Below are 22,298 nucleotides of genomic sequence, written 5' to 3'. Positions count from 1 at the left end.
CATGAGTGGCTGGGTTGGGTGCCATTTGTTACAAGTATCTTAAAAACTTTTCAGGAGAATGATTCTAGAAGTAAAACATTTTGAATATCTGTCCAATGCAGTTGTGTCAATGTTATGTCAATGTTGTGCCAATCATTAGACGTCAAAACACTAATGCATCCTGATGTGAATTATTGGCATACAATGTGGAAACAATGCAATCACATATTGAACACAAAGGATCACCTGCTGTGGTCTCGATCAAGACAAGGAGACATGCGGCTGCAACAGAACAGATTAATCATGAGAAATAAAGGAGAGATAGAAAAAGAGACAGTGGTAATAAATGTAGCAAAGGTATATCCATCATCATGTCACTTACAGAGAACTAATGGATTTGTGAAAAAATGGTCCAGTTTATACTGACTTCAACCATGCAAATGTTCAACTTTCTTCATACATTAGTTCAAAAATTCAATTGTTACATAAGTGTGATTGTCAACGTCAAAAGAAAAAACGTTATGAGCATATAAAAACTAAGCATGATAGTAAACACTTTTCAAATATGGCATTTGGTCTACTTGATATGGTCCCAGCTCCATGCTATCGCTACCGGTGGGTGCAGATGTGGAAAATTAGCATGATTTATCCATACGGACAACGTAATGGTTCCTTTAGACATCTGTGTAAATTGGTCAGAGCACGGACCACAAGGCATGTACTGTCCATAGCTCTCCTGACTCAAGTGTCACAGCCACTTAGACATATATGAAGCTGTCACGCTTTGGTCGGAATACCTCTGGCCAGCTCAAGCATTGTGATCTGACCGATTTACACAGATGTCTGAAGCAGCCTTTAAAGGGCCACAATTTCTCTACTAGTTAATGAAAATTGAAAAGAATGATCATACTACGTGACTTACTGGCCAGATTAAATACAAGCAGTTATTTCCCCAGAAATAACTCATGAAAACTATATTTCCTATAATAACTTGTGCATAAAAGTATCCAGGATTCGTCAGAACAAGTCTTTATTAACCTGGACTGTCAAACTGTTAGGGAACAAGTGTTCTAGCTACATATGCCGCCTATTCCCTTAGCTGTAAAATATGCTAATACATACCATAAAGGTTCCCTTGTAAACCTATATATACACTATAGTACTGTGAGAGGGAATATTCTGAATGGAGATATCATAATTACAAGAGTTGTCCATACTATTAGAGGATATAGGAGCCCTAAAGGGTGGTCCACACTCTATTTATAGCAAAGAGAGATGCTCTAAAGTATGGCTACCAATTAAATTACCGGTAGCTCAACATCATCATATATTATGTACAGTTAGGGTGGTGTCACACACAGCGACGACGACAACGACGTCGCTGCTACGTCACCATTTTCTGTGACGTTGCAGCGATGTCCCGTCGCTGTCGCTGTGTGTGACATCCAGCAACGAGCTGGAACCTGCTGTGAGGTCGCCGCTCGTTGCTGAATGTCCAGCTTCATTTTTTGGTCGTTGCTCTCCCGCTGTGATGCACACATCGCTGTGTGTGACAGCGAGAGAGCGACGAAATGAAGCGAGCAGAGAGCAGGAGCCGGCGTCTGGCAGCTGCGGTAAGCTGTAACCAGCGTAAACATCGGGTAACCAAGGGAAGACCTTTCCCTGGTTACCCGATATTTACCTTCGTTACCAGCATCCGCCGCTCTCGTTGCCAGTGCGGGCTCCCTGCTCTCTGCACATGTAGCTGCAGTACACATCGGGTAATTAACCCGATGTGTACTGTAGCTAGGAGTGCAGGGAGCCAGCCCTAAGCAGTGTGTGCGGCTCCCTGCTCTCTGCACATGTAGCACAGCGACACGTGTCGTTATGATCGCTGCTGCGTCTGCTGTGTTTGACAGCTAAGCAGCGATCATAACAGCAACTTACAAGGTCGCTGTTGCGTCACAGAAAATGGTGACGTAACAGCGACGTCGCTGTCGCTATGTGTGAACCCAGCTTAAGTAACCACTATGTAACAGTCCATTCTTCCTACAAATGCTGCTACAAATAAGATAGCTGGGCGGCTTGATTTGCATTGTCTAGGTGGCATATGTCTTTAATAAGATCACATCAGGTAGACTTGGATTGAGTGTACTGGAGATAAGTCTTGCCCAGCAGAAGACTCAACAAGCCTTGGAGGCAGCTGCAGAGGTACAAAGGTTGGTACAACCATTCGCTCCAGAAACCCATTATTTACTAGACTGTTTATTGTCTCCTTGCTGTGGTTTTTTCCTTTCGCAGACTCCATGGTCGGGTATTAAGTGGAAAGCTGAAAGCAGGACATGAGCTGTACTTCGATACTTGCTACCAGCTAAATCCAGAACCAACATGGCCAAACCAGACCTACTGTGGACAGGCTGCCATAAGCAGTTGTATTTTCCAAGAACAGTCAGGGGATCAGAGATTATTGTCCCATGATGACCATGGTCTGCCTGACTCACCTGAAGCTATGCCATAAGTGGTTGTTAATGACTCTACAGCAATGTTTCCCAAGACCAGTCCTCAAGACCCACCAACAGATCATGTTTTCAGGTTTTCTTCAATATTAAACAGGGAATAATTCCATCACTTCTGCAACATTATGGAAATCCTAAAAACCTGATTGAGGAAAACCTGAAAACATGATCTGTTGGTGGATCTTGAGGACTGGAGTTGAGAAACACTGCTCTACAGGGTAAAAACATGAAGCGTATAAGTAAGCAATCAACTGAGCATAGATTGTATCAAAGGAGAGAGCACTGAAGATACCGGTCTCCAGGAGAAAAAGGCACATATGAATTTTTGAGCCAAAAACATCAGATTGAAGAGTGGGAGTTAGAATAAACAGCAGTTACCCGATCTGCACTCCCTGAGGATACCACAAATGTGTTGGGAACCTGTTCTCAGAAACTCGTCCCTAACCCATGAATAGCGCTTCACTCTAATGTTTTACCTGCAAACCCACATGGTCATTACCAACTGACATTCATTTAAAAACAGTGCCAATTCTCAGTAAAATCACACAAACACTTTGCATGGCCTTAACCTAAAGCTTTCGATGGGGATTGAAAGGAAGGGGGAACAAATCTATGCCCACGGTGACGGAGAGCTGTGCATTTTAGATTCTAGACATTTTGAAGTAACATACAGTAATTGACTGTAAGATGCAAATTCCGTCATGATTATCTAAGGAGTCTCATTTCTAGGCCTACCTCTCTTCTAATACTGTAGACAGGCATTCAATGTGATCTTACAATAAAGCGAAGAAATCAGAGATAACAACTCCCACTTATGTCACCAAAATAATTCCCTGAACAACATGAACATGATAAACAGCAGCGTGATAAAAACAGTCCTGACTGACAACATAAGAAGCTTTCTACTGTTGCATATTAATACAGAACTACACTACTGAATCATAAATGTACCGTGATTGTAAAATATCCATTATTTTACCTCAGTGCATTGACTCCTCTGGGTACATAGTAGCTTTTTCATCTTCCATGATGGCCACAAACACTTTCTTAATGAAATAAATATTTACAATTGTTTTCTGTAAATCATATTTACTCCTTTACTCACCCAGAATGGATGGGGCTGGAGGAGAGTGCCACATTGTCCAGGTTGTCATTTCCCCAGCTGAGACGATATGAGTTTTGTTCTGTCTTTGTTAAATACGAGACCTAAACAGTTAAGCAGAAGTAAATTATAATATACTATCTATTACTATCTATTACTAAGAATAACATCCTCTATAAACTAAACCTTTCATTCCCGTCTCCAGGACTGCTCTCATGCTGAAAAAGTTTTCTGGAATGCGCTACTGCAGACAATCCGATAAATTCCCAGCATCCATAGGTTCAACATATTTCTATAGACTGGCCCATCACCTCACCTCAGCTCAATAATCTAACTATACCCTGTTCTCTCTTCCTCGCACTTGGTAGCTCTTTGTACCTGTACTGTACAGATGCTGGATGGTGACTGGCTCATACAGAATTTCTTTTAATGCTTTTCTTTATTATAATGATATGCGACAAGTACTTAGTATCTTTTACCTTTTGTGCTACCCCTATTTCCTCATAGATTGTAACCTTGAAAGCAGGGCTTACACTCCTCTTGGTATGGCACACACGTGTAATAGGTAGTTCTGTATGAAGAACATGGTGCTTTTCTCCTTCAAGGTATAGACACCTGCACACATACTCTTTGCACCCCAAATAGATTTGTATGGTGGCACATAAAGACCCTGTAGTTCACTGTACGATGGAGCTGTACAGGGCAATGTGTGCCACCATTAAGCCTCTGTGCCAATGTATGACAACTACAGTACATCACAAAAGTGAGAAAATATGTACACCCCTGTTATTTTTTGCAAATATTTTATTATATCTTTTCATGTGACAGCACTGCAGATATGACACGTTAATACAATGTAAAGTAGTCAATGTACAGCTTGTATAACAGTGTAAATTTGGTGTCCTCTAAGTAACTCAGCACACATCTGTTAATGTCAAAACCGATGGTAACAAATGTGAGTAGAACCCTAAGTGAAAATGGCAAAATTGTGCCAAATTAGCCATTTTCCCTCCCTGGTGTCATGTGACTCAGTGTTACAAGGTCTCATATGTGAATGTGGAGCAGGTGCATTAAATTTGGTGTTATCGCTCACACACTCTCTCATACTGGTCACTGGAAGTTTAATATGGCACCTCGTGGCAAAGAAATCTCTGAAAAAAAGAATTGTTGCTCTATATACAAAATGGCTATAAGAAGATTGCCAACACCCTGAAACTGAGCTGCAGCTCAGTGGCCAAGACCATACAGCGGTTTAACAAGATAGGTTCCACTCAGAACAGGCCTCGTCATGATCGACAAAGGAAGTTGAGTGCACATGCTCAGCATCATATCCAGAGGTTGTCTTTTCAAAATAGATGTATGAGTACTGTCAGCATTGCAGCAGAGGTGAAAGAGATGAGGGGGTCAACCTGACAGTGCTCAGACCATACGCCACACACTGCATCAAATTGCTCTGCATGGCTGTCCTCTCAGAAGTAAGCCTCGTCTAAAGATGTTGCACAAGAAAGCACGCAAACAGTTTGCTGAAGACAAGCAGACTAAATACATGGATTACTGGAACCATGTCCTGTAGTCTGATGAGACCAAGATAAACTTATTTGGTTCATATGGTGTCAAGAGTGTGTGGTTGCAACCAGGTGAGGAGTACGAAGACAAGTGTATTTTGCCTACAGTGAAGCATGGTGGTGGGAGTGTCATGGTTTGGCGCTGCATGAGTGCTGCTAGCTGTGGGAAGCTACAATTCATTGAGGGAAACATGAATGCCAACATGTACTGTGACATACTGAAGTTGATCATGATCCCCTCCCTTTGGAAACTGGGCTGAAAAACAGTATTCCAACATGATAACGATACCAAACACACCTTTAAGATGACCACTGCCTTGCTAAAGAAATTGTGGGTAGGTGCTGGACTGGTCAAGCATTTATCCAGCCCTAAATTCTACTGAGCATCTGTGGGACATTCTTAAATGGAAGGTGGAGGAGCGCATGGTCTCTAACATCCACCAGCTCTATGATGTCGTCATGAAGGATGGAAGAGGATTCCAGTGGCTCCTGTGAAGCTCTAATGAACTCCGTGCCAAAGAGAGTAAAGGCAGTGCTTGGAAATAAGCTTGGCCACACAAAATATTGACACTTTGGGCACCAATTGGCCATTTTCACTTAGGGGTGTACTCACGTTTGTTGCCAGTGGTTTACACATTAATGGCTGTGTTGAGTTATTTGGCAGGCACCAAATTTACACTGTTTACTACTTTGCATTGTATCAAAGTGTCATATCTTCAGTGTTGTCCTATGAAATGATATAATAAAATATTTAGAGAAATGTGAGGGGTGTACTCACTTTTCTAATATACTGTATGTAGTTTTGATGGTCAGCTTCCTATTTGAAAGGTTTGCATCTCAATTATTCCTCCAAATTCATAACCATAACTCTTTGATAAGTATACCTATTTCTCCTGGAGGAATTGTGAATGGTCATTTTTGGGAGGTAATAAAATATACACACAGAGCTGCCAGGATTAAGAGGCACTCTATGCTCGAAACACGTAAGACGTTTTTTAATTTGGATGTCCACCTGAGTGTTAGTTTTAACGAATTTGCAATAAAATGGATTTTTAAATTATTCTATACTTGGACATGACGCTGGAAAATAATTCCCCCAAACATACAGAGCTGCTGTATATACAGTAGTGTGGAATAAAATCAAATGGATCACCCACCTGGTCATGAGGAATGATGACGGAGTCGTCTATGATGGCACTGCCCCTAGGATAATTGTGGTGACTCATCGAGTGGGACCTGTCTGAACTGAAGGATCGCAGGCTGGTCGGTTGACACATACAAATCACCAGAAATGTGAGGGTGAAATGGAAAAGGTGAATGGAAAAATTAGCAATTAGCGCCTGATGCAGCTTCCAGGGGAAAAAGTTAATTTTTGCAACGACCACATTCTAAATACAAAAAGTTCCCACTTATTGGATTTACAGAACCCATGGATGAGCTCAGTCAAAATGTCCCAAACGTAAGTGTGATCGCAGCCTTGGTACAAAGTCTTCAGAGTTGCTTTGTGGTCTGTTTGACTGGTTGCTGTTTTTTTTATTATAGCCCTACATATATATGCCTTTTTGGTAATAGCTCAACTGGATAGTCAAAACAAAATAAATTACAATTTTGAGATGGAAAAATGATTTAATAATCGTGATTGAGATTAGTGCATATCCCCTGGAAGATACTGCTTTGGTGGATTCACTTAGGAGCTATATGACACTAACACAAACCAACAAAGCACAAACAGCCAGAGACATTACGAGAGCATTTGATTTGACAACAAGAAACAGACACATGAATATACGATAAATAGCACTCCAAAAAATAACAGGGTATTTTGGGCTTCGGACCCGTTATGGCAGCTCACAGACCCCCTGCAGATCCATAACACGGGCCTGTGGGCACGTCAAATGTCCCTGCAGAACACCTCCGTAAGACAGCATGTCACAAATAAAGAGTAACTATCATTTGTTTCATAAATCAATAGTACAAGTAAAAATAAAAAACTTTGTAATATGTCATCAGAGAAATCTGCTTCATTACATAGGTTGAAAAAAGACCTAGGTCCATCTAGTTTAACCTTCCTCTGACAATTTTGTCACTAAATCATTTATAACCAACAATGTTGTGTGTATTGATGAAATCATCCAGCCCTTTTTTAAAAGCTGTTATAGTGTCTGCCATTACTACCTCCTGTGGTCGGCATTCCACAGTCTGACTGCTCTAACTGTAAAGAACCCTTTCCTATTTAGGGACTGATCATTCACACTCAAAATTCTCAATTCCCAGCGAAAATGTGTATTCAGTAAATACAGATATTTCATTACTGAGATAGGAGATAAAAGTTGGTGCTCAAAGTTGTATGGAGAAGTGTAACTGATGTTTCAGGAGAACATGCAGCAGAATGTCTATCTGCTTCCAGTTCACCCCTATAGAATACTAAAAGCACTAACTGTCATCTCCTATCTCAGTAATAGAAAAATCGGTCTCCACTGAATACAGCTTTTACCTGTGAATTAGTCTGGGAGAAGAAAGAAGCAGATTCTCTGACAAGATATATTACAAAGTTACTTTTTTTTCATGTGCACTATTGATTTATGACTTAAGGCTACTTTATACGCTGCAATATCGGTCCCGATATCGCTAGCGTGGGTACCCGCCCCCATCTGTTGTGCGACACGGGCAAATCGCTGCCCGTGCCGTACAACATCGCGCAGACCCGTCACACATACTTACCTGCCCGGCGACGTCGCTGTGACCGGCGAACCGCCTCCTTTCTAAGGGGGTGGTCCGTGCGGCGTCACAGCGACGTCACTGAGCGGCCGCCCAATAGAAGCGGAGGGGCGGAGATGAGTGGCCGGAACATCCCGCCCACCTCCTTCCTTCCTCATAGCGGCCGGGAGGCAGGTAAGGAGAGGTTCCTCGTTCCTGCGGCGTCACACATAGCGATGTGTGCTGCCGCAGGAGCGACGAACTACATCGTTACTGCTACAGTAACGATAATCGAGAATGGACCCCCCTTTCACCGATAAGCGATTTTGCACGTTTTTGCAACGATGCAAAATCGCTCATCGGTGTCACACGCAGCAACATCGCTAATGCGGCCGGATGTGCGTCACAAATTCCGTGACCCCAACGACTCCGCATTAGCGATGTCGCAGCGTGTAAAGCCCCCTTTAGGCCTAGCACACACGTCGAGTAATACGGAGTCGCATTCCACTCGGACCAATATTACTCTCTGGGGCAGCTCCCATAAGCGATTGTTTTTTCAGCCCTAATCGGACCGAGAAAACAGTCGCAGCATGCTGCGGGTGCAATGCGAGCTTGTTTCACTCGCACCCATTCAAGTCTATGGGGGTGAGAGAAACATCGCATTGCTCTCGCGTTACACCAGTGTAAAGGCCACTTTACACGTTGCAACATCGCTAGCAATGTCGCTGCCAAACGCACCCACCCCCGTCGTTTGTGCGTCACGGGCAAATCGCTGCCCATGGCGCACAATATCGCTAGTACCTGTCACAGGGACTTACCTTCCCAGCGACGTCGCTGTGGCCGGCGAACAGCCTCTTTTCTAAGGGGGCGGTTCGTGCGGCGTCACAGCGACATCACACGGCAGGCGTCCAATAGAAGCGGAGGGGAGGAGAACAGCCGCATGAAAGACACGCCCACCTCGTTGCCGGAGGACACAGGTACGGTGCTGTTCGTTGTTCCTGCAGTGTCACACATGTTCTGCCTCAGGAACGATGAACAACCTGCATCCAAAAGCAGCAACGACATTTGGGAAATGGACGACGTGTCAACAATCAACGATTTGGTGAGTATTTTACATTGTTAGCGGTCGCTCGTATGTGTCACACGCAACAACGTCGCTAACGAGGCCGGATGTGCATCACGAATTCCGTGACCCCAACAACATCTCGTTAGCGATGTCGTTGGGTGTAAAGCCCCCTTAACTCGAGAGCAGTGCGATTCTCGCATCAGCCAGCAACAGAGGAGATAGGGAGATAAATCCCTCCCTTCCCTCCGCAGCGCCGTGCCCCCCCCCTTTGCAGCTGTGGTCTAATCTCACGACTGGACCACAGTCGCATGACACTCACATGACACTCTGCTCCTGCTGTGATGTGAGCGTGAGCAGAGTGTCATGTGAGGACTCGCACAAATCCCCGTGTGGCCTCTGCCTTAAAGTTAAAATGACGGCTATGCTTTAACTCAAGAAATAAGTAATATAGTAATGAACAATATGTATAAAATGAAATGTAAAGTATGTGTCCAATGCTGTCAAGGCGCACTGTATTAAGGATTCATACTACACAGATTAGTAAAATGCTATTATTTGGTAAAACACTTAAGTGTAGACTGAGTAAAAGCTATTATAGAGTGATAGCAGCATACAGATCTACAGCCACTGATCTTACACAGCAGACAGGCAGTTATGTGAGGAGTACGTGAGGCAATGATGGATGAGAGTCTGTGGTGGAGGGTTAGCACAGGGAAAACACAGTGGTGCCATGCAATGTCATACCTACCTAGGCATGGTGCTGCTGGAAGCATCCACACAAATGAAATGGAAAGAAAAAATAATGAAAGGGAGATAGTTATGAAGAAACGCTGCATTAGTCAGAAATAAAAGGGTATCCGGTAAGATCAGGCAAAATAACGTCTAGTTAGTCATGGACCATGTATATACATGGAAGTGAGGTTGGCTTGATGTTAGTAATAATATCAGTTTTTCCAAAGTGTTTAAGGCTGAGGTCAGATGCCGTACGAAAGCTTGGGCCAGTCGTATCCGTAAATATCCATGTGCTCGTCCACATATCAGATGAGTGCAGGAACTGCCTATTTACATTCATTGGTTTGGTCTGTAAATGGAACCAAAGCAGGGAATGCTGAAATTAATTTCACACAAACCATTTGTGGAAAAATGGCCATATGCAGATTGGCTATAATGGGTGTGTGTGCTCTCCGTGCCCTTACAGACACATACATGTCCAGATAATTACACTGTATAGTGAAAATTGGAATTTCCCAACAACAATTAAAGGGAACCCGTCAGCTGATTCACGTAGCCCAAACCACGAACTTCATGAATTGCCTGGCTGCATGATTTGGTTGTTAGAGGTGAGACCTGTCAATCATCTGAAGTAGTGGCAGATGTTCTGCTGCAATTATGCAGTCAGGTTCTGAGTCGTGCTGCCCGTGGTTTGGAAGCATGAATCAGTGGGCAGATTCCCTTTAAACAATAGTAAAGAGAATCACATGGCTACACTAAAGTCTGTGGGCACCATTGTGTACAAAAACCTTAAAGGCTTAAAGGTAAGCAGGTTATTGCTGTGTAATCTGAGAGCAGCATAATATAGAGAGCCTGATTCCAGAGATGTGGCCTTACTACGCTGTTTGTTGCTGTTTCAATACAATCAGTGTTTTATCAGCAGTAGATTCCCACTACAGGACTAGGTGTCTTGTTCCTCCTAGTCAACTGCTCTCTGTAATCTACTGCTCTGCTCTCTGATTAGCAGCTGCCTGTTAATATAGAGTGTACACAGAAAGCTGTAAATCAATGAGGTGTGCTGGGTTATACAGGGCTCAGCATTCTGCAAAAGTGAAAGCAGTGATTATATTAAAATGACAACGTGCAGATCAGAACTAGAATCAGGATCTCAGCCATAACATGATGCTGCTCTCAGATTCCATAACAAAAATCAGGTGATAAATTCCCTTTGAAGAGGTTACGGTGTAATAATACCAGTAACAACAGTAAGAGTAGCATGAGTTCTGTAAAACAATTGTTCTTCAATACCTTATAGTCTCTACAAGGTCTCTGCTACTGAACGTGGTAGAGATGGCATGGTGAACTGCCCACCATGTGGCATGGTGAACTCCCCAGCTAACTTACAGGCTTCCATCTGACATCCCTGTAGAGAGTTTTTAAAAACACTGCTTTATAGTAAATGATATAATTCTAGCTGTCATCTCTGGATCAATTCAGCATGAAAAATGCAAAGCAACATCAGTCTGATGAAATAGGGAACGTTATTTTTAGAAGCCATGTAAAATTGTGGAAATTTGCCTCCATTGTGGAGATAATCACGGTTATCTTCTCTGAATTTGAAGCAGCAATTTTGCTAAACTGGAAGTTAATTGTAGTAAAGCACTGGGAATGCACCATGCTGGGGAAGCAGAAATGAGCTCATCACGAAGCAAACCTCTGTATGATCCATTTACCGCTCAGCAGTGACAACGCTGCCATTTTACCTGAAGCCACTTTTATTCTATCAACTTACATTATAGCTCTGTTTTAAAGGTACAGTATGTTACTTATGTTCTGTAAGAGCGCTGAGCTGCCTGGAGTAATACGCTACTAAATAAACTAGCTTGCATAATTTATGGGACAATAAATCGAGTGGTTAGCAGACGTACAGCACCTGACCTCCGAACTTGGACACAGATTTTTTTTTTACGTGTTCAGTACAAACCCCAAACTTTAAAGTTGGGTTCACTCATCTCCAGAACTGATGACAAAAATGAAGACGCAGTCTTTGATGGGATCACTTGTGCGACTAAAGTCACCAGTTCTCCATGTTACAGATGGAAAAAAAACAGTATGCAAAAAGGTCTATATTAACGCCAGAAAGTTGAACAATTTTGTCATCAGTTATGCAAAAAAAGATCTAAAATTCTTTATGAAATCTGCCATCTTAAAATACATAAACGTGAAACAAAATGAATCGGGTTTATGCGGCGCTATCACCAAGGAATCAATGTTGATTGATTATTTCGTCCCTTTATTCTTTGTACAGGTCAATGTGTTTCAGAGATCGCAGTCTCCTTCATCAGGACTACAAAGAAAGTACATCAACAAACAAACAAGGATTGTTGATGTTCTTTCTTTGATGTCCTGATGAAGGAGACTGCGATCTCTGAAACGCAATGACCTGTACAAAGAATAAAAGGATGAAATAATCAATCAACATCGATTCCTTGGTGATAGCGCGGCATAAACCAGATTCATTATCACCAAGGAATCGATGTTGATTGATTATTTCATCCTTTTATTCTTTGTACAGGTCAATGGGTATCAGAGATCGCAGTCTCCTTCATCAGGACATCAAAGAAAGTACATCAACAAAAAAACAAGGATTGTTGATGTTCTTTCTTTGATGTCCTGATGAAGAAGACTGCAATCTCTGAAACGCAATGACCTGTACAAAGAATAAAAGGATGAAATAATCAATCAACATCGATTCCTTGGTGATAGCGCGGCATAAACCAGATTCATTATCACCAAGGAATCGATGTTGATTGATTATTTCATCCTTTTATTCTTTGTACAGGTCAATGGGTATCAGAGATCGCAGTCTCCTTCATCAGGACATCAAAGAAAGTACATCAACAAAAAAACAAGGATTGTTGATGTTCTTTCTTTGATGTCCTGATGAAGAAGACTGCAATCTCTGAAACGCAATGACCTGTACAAAGAATAAAAGGATGAAATAATCAATCAACATCGATTCCTTGGTGATAGCGCGGCATAAGCCGGATTCATTTTGTTTCACATTTATCGATTCTCTCCAGGGCTGCAGCTGTTCGCCTTTCCTACAGCGTGAATATAGGAGTTGTGACTGTCACAACCTCACTAGGAGAGCGTGTCCACCTACATTTGCCTGATGCCCTGCCTGGTAAGACCCTATTGTGCTTTCTTCCACAGCTTATCCTCTGTATCCTAAAATCTATGTTAATTTGAGGTGAACCTACACTTCAATGAATTAAACATTATTTGGAAGACTATGATCTTTATTTCATTTTTAAATAATGGCTCGCAAATGACAACAGTTTTCGATCATGTATTAAAGAAAATTACGTAGTCGCGTCTTGGAAGACAAGATACAAAATATCCTTGTAGTCACAGTAGCTACACCTCAGCTACATCGGCATACCTTTCTGAGCGTCCTCCTTCTAAGCTGTACCTCAGGTAGCTCATTCCATCCAGAAAATGACTGCTGGGCAGTGAATCGTCTCCTAGCTCCTTTAAATCTTCAGGTCGCAAGTACTCTCCTCCATCTCCGGTCATTGTATCATCTCCTTGTGAAAGTCAGTACAGAAGCTTTAGGCGTGTCTCATATCTCACAAACATTACATATAACAGTAATAACTAATAATATGTTACTTGATTAAGCAAAGCTTCATGCTTTGAAACTACACTACAGATTTTTATTGGATGCCTTTTTTATATTAAGGATTATGGGAAATAGATCCCATTCATAATAGATGGTAATCTGTTATGTCATCCATCATTAGATAGGTTATTTTGCAGTGTACATGCTCATAACACTAGGTAAGTTTAACGAAATTTCTAACAAAAATGGATCCATTACAAACAGAATAAAAACAAGCAAAAACCAAAGTGTCCATTTTCAAATGTATCCGTTTCTTTTAAGAGAAACATTTTGCATCCATTTTTACTCTGTTTTTAATGGATCCTGATTTTTTTTACACGGATAAAATCCGGACATGTGAGCAGAGTCTTAAGGGTGCGTTACACGCTGCGACATTGCTAACGATATATCGTCGGGGTCACGGTGTTTGTGACGCACATCTGGCGTCGTTAGCGACATCGCAGCGTGTGACACCAAGGAGCGACGATCAACAATCGCAAAAACGTCAAAAATCATTGATAGTTGACACGTCTCTCCTTTTCATAATATCGTTGGTGGTGCATGCCGCTGGTTGTTCGTCGTTCCTGCAGCATATCACATCGCTATGTGTGACACTGCAGGAGCGACGAACATCTCCTTACCTGCGTCCACCGGCAATGAGGAAGGAAGGAGGTGGGCGGCATGTTCCGGCCGCTCATCTCCGCCCGTCCACTTCTATTGGGTGGCCGTTTTGTGACGCCGCTGTGACGTCAAACACACCTCCCCCTTGAAGAAGGGATTGTTCAGCGGTCACAGCAACGTCGTTGAACAGGTATGTGCGTGTGACGCTGCTGTAGCGATATTGTTCGCTACGGCAGCGATCACCAAATGTCGCACGGACGGGGGCGGGTGCTATCGCTCGCAAAATCGCTAGCGATGTCGCAGCATGTAAAGCACCCTTTAAACTTTATTTATTTAGGGGAAACAAACAAGCAGTAAATTAGAAAACAATGCAGAATTTGTTCTGTCTCTAGCTTGCATCATTTTTATATTATACCTACACCACTGGCAGACACCGATGGAAGAGGCTCCTGTACAAAACAGTAATTCAGCCCTTTGCTGGCCAATAGCTTATTATAATATACAATTATACCTACTTTAGACATGGAAATGGCCCCCTTACCTATTGGGCCCTAGTGTGGCTGCACCAATGATATGTCCGCCCCTGCCCTACACTAGCACTTTATTTGCTTGATCACATTGGCATTTGCAAAGCCTCAGAACATGCACTAAGAGAACCAGTTATCTTAGAGTTAAAATAAAAGTAATATTGACAACTCAATATATAAGGAACTGAAAAATGGACAAGAAATCTCACAGCAAGTCACACTGAATCCACACCATTCTCCAATGCATACACCAATACCTTGTATACTTAGAAGCTCTTCATCGGACATGAAGTCACCAGCAAACAATCTAATAGCTGCGTAAAGTATAGTTTAGTTTGGAAAGGTAATATAGATTTCCTGATATAGCACTCTACTGGTATCTAAGCTACTACCTTTTCCTAACCTAAATTATCACTAGCTCTAGAATGTCTTTAGGCAATTGTAAAAGTTGGAATAAAAAATGAAAATATTCCATTGCAGCTACAGGAACCGATACACCAGTGATCATACATATCGTGCTAGATGTATTCATATTGACAGTTCTTGTTTGTGCTATGTATACAATAGCATTTAAAGGGGATCTGTCACAAGGTTTTTGCTCTTCCATCTGGGAGCAGCATTATGTAGGGGCAGAAACCCTGATTCCAGCTATGTACAGTACAGACCAAAAGTTTGGACACACCTTCTCATCTCTAGAACAGCTGTTAAGAGGAGACTTTGTGCAGCAGGCCTTCATGGTAAAATAGCTGCTAGGAAACCACTGCTAAGGACAGACAACAAGCAGAAGAGACTTGTTTGGGCTAAAGAACACAAGGAATGGACATTAGACCAGTGGAAATCTGTGCTTTGGTCTGATGAGTCCAAATTTGAAATCTTTGGATCCAACCACAGTGTCTTTGTAGAAAAGGTGAACCGATGGACTCTACATGGCTGGTTCCCACCGTGAAGCATAGAGGAGGAGGTGTGATGATGTGGGGGTGCTTTGCTGGTGACACTGTTGGGGATTTATTCAAAATTGAAGGCTTACAGAACCAGCATGCCTACCACAGCATCTTGCAATGGCGTGCTATTCCATCCGGTTTGCGTTTAGTTGGACCATCATTTATTTTTCAACAGGAAAATGACCCCAAACACACCTCCAGGCTGTGTAAGGACTATTTGACTAAGAAGGAGAGTGATGGGGTGTTACGCCAGATGACCTGGTCTCCACAGTCACCAGACCTGAACCCAATCGAGATGTTTTGGGGTGAGCTGGACCGCAGAGGGAAGGCAAAAGGGCCAACAAGTACTAAGCATCTCTGGGAACTCCTTCAAGACTGTTGGAAAACCATTTCCGGTGACTACCTCTTGAAACTCATCAAGAGAATGCCAAGAGTGTGCAAAGTAGTAATGAAAGCAAAAAGGTGGCTACTTTGAAGAACCTAGAATATAAAACATATTTTCAGTTGTTTCACACGTTTTTAAGTATTTCAGTCCACATGTTTTAATTCATAGTTTTGATGCCATCAGTGTGAATCTACAATTTTCAGAGTCCTGAAAATAAAGAAAACTCTTTGAATGAGAAGGTGTGTCCAAACGTTTGGTCTATACTGTATAACTTACAGGGCTACTTGTGGCAGTTTTAATAAAATCAGATTTTCTCTGCTGTAGATCTAACAGTTCTCTGAATGTTGTGCTCTGTGTAACCCCGCCCACACCATTGATTGACAGCTTTCTGTCTATACTTTACGTAGACAAAAATCTGCCATTCACTGGTGGGTGCGGGGATATACAGAGTTCAATAATATGGAGGACTAAATTGCAACAGGTTTGCTAGTTATCTAGAGATAATCTTCTGCAGATAAAATTGTGTTGTTTTTTTTTAATCAAAACTACAGCAAGTAGCCCAGTAAGCAATACATTGTTGAAATTGGGATCTCTGTCTACATTATGCTGCTAGAATAATATAAAGGAAAACTGAAAAGACAAAAGGCGCTAATAGAGTAATAGCGTAAGAACGATGGTAAGTAATGTCAGATGGATGTACTCACCTGATGTAGTTGTGAAAATAGTCACAACTACTATAGAAAGTGTATAAATAAAACAGAAAAGGGCAGAGTATAGGACCATTGCTTCTTTTTAAAGGACTAAACCCAAAATACAGTCATAACAAGCAACAAAAAGGAAAAGAAAGAAGGAAGCTAACGAAACGTGCGCGTTGGGGCACATTCTCTACCCTGGCATCCACTCTGATATGGGTGAGTAAATCCAACTAACGAACTGCTACACATTAGACCTGGGGAGACCTCTCTGGCTTTTTGACTATGCCGACCTCTCTGGCTTTTGACTATGACATAGTGTATTCAATTTCGAAATGTCCCTGGTCTCTTTTTTGCAGTAATGAAGTCCACCTCCTTTGTTTGATATGAGTACATGGAAGCCCACAGTGTATCTATGTTTCATTTATTTATAGGACTATATGTCCATTGATGGCTGTTATTAACATAGATGAACTTTGTGTGGTGCACCCTGTTTGATAGAGTTATTGGACTTCTAATCTTATTCCCATGTCTGATATTGGACCTCGGTGTATTTTGTCAGGATCCCTCTCTGCTTAAACCTGTATGTTATGTACTTAATATTTGTATGATATGATTTAAATCTTGCTATATTGCAATTTTGGAATAAAAGTTTTTATATTCATGTAAGATATTGGTTCAGATTTATTACTATATACTTGTACTATAGAAAGTGTGTAGGTTACGGCTGCAGCAGGACCACGAAGAGATCAGCATCAAAAATTCAAATTACAAGTGCAATCCCGCGCTGTCGTAAGAAGTTGGTTAGCAGTTATAGTTAAATCGTGATTTTATTATTATTGCTGACAAACTTCTTACGAGCGCGGGATTGCACTTGTAATTTGAATTTTTGACGCTGATACATTATGCTGCTCTGAGATTAGGTGACAAAAACCTGATGAAAGATTCCCTTTAAAAAAGTAAGTAGTAACAAAAATAGTATAATTATAGTCTTTCACCAATTAATACCCTTCACGCTAGAAAAGTTCTGAAAACATTATTTCCCTGTACTTTTCACATTGATAATGTTATGATACTTTTACGACACATATCGGACACTGACCTTCCTCATCGGAGACGTCCAGGACTTCTGTCATAGTCTCAGGCACATTCAGCTTGTGCTTCTCGGTCACAGTCTGCAGAGACAAGACCAGGCTCAGTAAAAAGGATCCACTTCTGTTTATTATCATTAAGTTCTACAGCCTCTTTTAATGAGGTGAAACATCAGATATTGCATTACACTCAATGGCAGAAACACATCCAGTTCTGGAAAGAAATTGTTTATCTCTTTACAGAATTTTCTATTAGCAAAAAGTTCGGTCTTCATACAGTGACTGTTGAATACTCATACCTATGGTTACATTAGTTATCTAGTTAATAATACCATAATAGTAATGAATGAAAATGAATAAACAACAAGTGAATTTACTAATAATAGATAGAAATCAGAAAATGGTATGAAATGCATTAGTATTGTCATTGTACAGTATTTTTAGTAGGAAACAATACCAATGCATGTACGGGTTACTTAAACCCCCGTTGCTATCTTTTGAAACATACAGGTATAGTAAATTTCTAAAAGCTCGCCATACCATGCCAGATTCATGAGTGAGAATTTCTGACGTCTGCTACCAGTACATATTTTCTTATATTTACTGATAACTAGTGATGGGCAAGCCTAGACTGTAAAAGTCCGGGTCCATGTACGTAATCTAGTACCCATGCGCTGATTCGGGAACTCCATGCAACTATCCGGATCATTTAAAAAAACATAAAAGAAAAAGGAAAGAAAATAGGGATAGAGCAGGCGCATTATACTTACCAGTCTCTGCGGGGCTGTAACACTACTTCCAGGACTCATGTATATGCACTGCTTCCCCCACCCACCGGTAGTTCCGGCGACTGTGATTGATCGCAATCAGACTGCGCGCTCACCCTGTGTGACAGCGTGTCTGACTACTTGCAATCGCACACTCTGAGTGTGCCCCTATCGTGATACCCAGCGCAGATAAAGACTACGGCTACAGGCTGCAGCGCCCAGCTGTGCACTTATCTTGGCTGAGTACCAAAATTAGCAGGACCCTATGCGGCTTTTTAAAATTATTTAAATAAATTATTTTAAAAACCGGCGTGCATCCCCCCAATCTTGATACTCAGCAATGATAAAGCCAAATGCTGGTATTCTCAGGCAGGACAGGCCCATGCTTACTGGGCTCCCCCAGCCTAAAAGCTTTGTTCGGAAGTTCCATAACTATTGATCCATGTAATTGACGAATGTTGTGGGAACTGCTGGACTACTTAGGACGTGTGAACCTTGCTTTCGAATAAATTGGTGGATGAGGGGCAGGGTCTTATAAAGCTGACAGCTGGGGGCTTGTATTCTCAGACTGGGGAGACCCATTTTAATTGGGCTCTCTCAGCCTAAAAATAGCAGCCTGCAGCCGCTCAGGATTGTCGCATCCATTAGATGCAACAATCCCGGAACTTTACCCGGCTTATCCCAATTACCATGGTGTGGTGGTAATTGAGGTAATAAGGGGTTAATAACAGCCCACAGCTGCCACTAAGCCCTAGACTAGTAATGGGATGTGTCTATGAGATCCCCCAATTACTAATCTGTAAGTAACAAGAAATAAACACGAACACCAGAAAAAATCCTTTATTTGAAATAAAATACAGAAAAACCCCACTTTGACCCCTCAATTAACCCCCAAAACACCCAGATCCGACGTAATCCACACGAAGTCCCACAACAACTCCAGCACTGCTACATAAGAAGTGACAGCCCGTGGGCACAGAACGTGATCGCCCATTGTAAGCTTCAGGCAGAGCATGACTTAGCTGCAGCGATGAGCGGTGACGTCACTCAGGTTATTTGCGGTCACAGGTGGAGGACCGTGGGAACCTCAAGCTGTCACTGCAAATAACCTGAATTACTTCACCGCTCATAGCTGCAGCTCATTCTCTGCTTCTCTGCCTGAAGCTCACAGTAGGCGGTCACGTTCTGTGCCCGCACACGGTTACTTCAGGTGTGGCACAGCTGGAATCGTCATGGGGCCTCGTGTGGATTACGTCGGATACCTGGTTTAACCAAGTAAATGAATCTCATAGGAGTTGAGACTACACTTTGAGTACTTATTTAAGTATACTACATTAAGACATAAACCATATTGATATACCGCCCGCACCATTATTTATGCACTGGCAGTTTATTGGGGCTTGTGATAAATAAGCATCCTTAATTTCTTATGTAATGAATACTATTTTTGTACTCATTGATTCATTCATTTTTTTTTTGTCTCACTCCATATATGTGACTGTACAATTTTTCCCAGCATATATTTTTAATTGCATCTTTGTTCACTATTTTTATATGTATTTTTGCTTGAAATAAAATGATTCACTATTTTTGCCTCATATTCCGTGTTCCTATTTGATCATGGAGTGTTTGCTACACCGTTTGGGTTTGTAATTCCCGCTCCAAGTGCTGTTTAAACTGTATTTGTTTCTTATGGATCTGATATTGACTATTAGGGGTACTTTGCACATTACGACATCGCAAGCTGATTGTAGCGATGCCGAGCGCGATAGTCCCCGCCCCCGTTGCATATGCGATCTCTTGTGATAGCTGCCGTAGCGAACATTATCGCTACGGCAGCTTGACATGCACTTACCTGCCCTGCGACGTCGCTCTGACTGGCGACCCGCCTTCTTCCTAAGGGGGTGGGTCGTGCGGTGTTACAGCGACGTCACACGGCAGGCGGCCAATAGAAGCAGAGGGGCGGAGATGAGCGGGACGTAAACATCCCGCCCACCTCCTTCCTTCCTCATTGCAGCTGGGACGCAGGTAAGGAGATGTTCCTCGCTCCTGTGGCTTCATACACAGCGATATGTGCTGCCGCAGGAACGAGGAACAACATCGTACCTGTCACTGCCGCGACATTATGGAAATGCCCGACACTACACCGATCATACAATTTCGACACTTTTGCGCTCGTTAATCATAGTAAAAACGATTCACATACTCTGATGTCGACAACGACGCCGGATGTGCGGCACTTTCGATTTCACCCCACCGACATCGCAGCTGCGATGTGGTAGTGTGCAAAGTACCCCTTAGATTTCAAGCAATTTGCAGCATGCCAATGCTTTTATCTTATTGCAGCATTTTTCACCCATTCAAATGAATGGGAAAAAACGTATCAAAAACCAACAAAAAATAAGCCACAGCATAAACGCGTGTGTTTTATGCAGCGTTTTCCTGCCAAGAGACACGTTTTTGATGCAGCAATGTCTTAATGTGTGCACATACTTATTAAGGAGTTAAAATGTGTTTACGTCTTTTCACAAATCTGTGACAGATTTTCATAGACAAAGATAGCAGAGATATAACAGCAGGCAGGTGGGCAGCACTGAAGTTTAGGGGAGGGGGAGGTAGGGATTCATACATATAGTATTGATTAGGCAAGAGCCGTATTTTATGACTTGTATGAAGGCAAAGCCCAGAGAGTGCGCAAGAAAACCCCAAGATGCTTCAAACTTGGGAAAAGTTAGTTTGGCACTCAATCCAGTCACTTATGTAAAGCAGAAAGACTAAGCTTTTGACAGCCATATAATTATGCCGCTTCTGTGCCAAGGTTTCCTTTGAAAGGCATTCTGAAAAGTGGCAATTTGCCGACTTCTTTACATTACATTAGACACCTTTTACATTCTTCTTCACATAACATTTTTTTCATACAATGTATAGATGATATAGTCTGAAATATATTACACAACATGTTATAAAGCCAAAAGGGAACGTCATCACAGGGGTGCAGCTCAGGAGCCGGGCTCAATACACATCATATGGTACTACGGCCTTCTGGGGCTCTGCAAGGAGACTATATTAGTGCTACCCCTGTTTCCCTGAAAATAAGACATACCCCAAAAATAATCCCTACTACGTTTTTTGGGGCTTTTTTGAGTATGCTTAAAACATAAGCCCTACTCCAAAAATAAGCCCTAGTTGCGGTTTCATAAGAAAGTGTTCAAGCAGCTAAAACAGTTAAAGGATACAGCAGGGCTTTTCATCAAAGAAAATAGACATCTCCAAAAGGAGGCAGACCGCCCCTCAAAAAAAATATATATTTTTTTTAAAACATCACACTTACCAGGCCCCAAACAATTACAGTTGGCAAGTGCCAATGGAGGATGGGCTCTCACACAGAGATCTCCTCGCCGTTAGAGGTGCATTGCACTGCTGATTTTACAAACAGATCGGGGTCCAGTATCACTCCACACAAGTGATCCTGCTTACAGTCACCAGGGGCAGCCAACTGCTTGTAGAACGCAGGGGGACCTGACAGCGACACAGATTTGTATCTGAGAGCCAAATCTAATTGTTTGGGGTCTGGTAAGTGCGATTCTTTTAGGGGGTCTTTGCTTTCTTTAGGGGTTAAACTAAGCAGTACATTGAGAATAATATATGTAAGCAGGTAAATTAAACCTTTGTAAATATGGTATGTACCCACCACTACAGGGCTGGTTCTGCACCAAAAAAATAGCAGATCAGGTAAGAAAATGTGCATCTGAGCCAGTAATAGGATTAACACCAAATGTTGATGTTCCAGAATGAAATGACAGGGTTTTATTTGAATAAATGTTGATTTTTTTTTTGTTCAACAATAAATGTGGATTGTTGTTTATGGGAAAATATAAGACATCCCCTGAAAAGATAAGACCCTGTCTTATTTTCAGGGAAATACGGTACTAGGCTGTAAGTGTAGGAGCGTCATCACCGGGGTACAGCTCAAGAGCCGGGCTCAATACACATTA

General features: G+C 42.1%; 1 protein-coding gene across 50 annotated transcripts in view; it reads right to left on the bottom strand.

Annotated features, from left to right (window-relative positions):
- Positions 1-22,298, bottom strand: part of ANK2 (ankyrin 2) — an 812,025-nt gene that overhangs the window by 129,906 nt on the left and 659,821 nt on the right. For 11 of the 50 annotated variants that reach the window (XM_075349768.1, XM_075349643.1, XM_075349867.1 and 8 more), the window contains 4 exons: positions 17,548-17,620; positions 13,061-13,205; positions 6,299-6,401; positions 3,580-3,680 (listed from right to left, as the gene is read on the bottom strand). In XM_075349768.1, the coding sequence (XP_075205883.1) occupies positions 3,580-3,680; positions 6,299-6,401; positions 13,061-13,205; positions 17,548-17,620 (422 nt within the window). Of the gene's footprint in view, positions 1-225; positions 262-3,579; positions 3,681-6,298; positions 6,402-9,652; positions 9,668-13,060; positions 13,206-14,684; positions 14,742-17,547; positions 17,621-22,298 lie in introns of all 50 variants that reach the window. The other 39 variants (XM_075349554.1, XM_075349661.1, XM_075349525.1 and 36 more) reach the window with 15 other exon arrangements.

Source organism: Anomaloglossus baeobatrachus, chromosome 1 (genome assembly GCF_048569485.1).
Source record: "Anomaloglossus baeobatrachus isolate aAnoBae1 chromosome 1, aAnoBae1.hap1, whole genome shotgun sequence".
Taxonomy (NCBI): domain Eukaryota; kingdom Metazoa; phylum Chordata; class Amphibia; order Anura; family Aromobatidae; genus Anomaloglossus; species Anomaloglossus baeobatrachus.
This window is presented reverse-complemented; position numbering and strand designations above follow the sequence as displayed.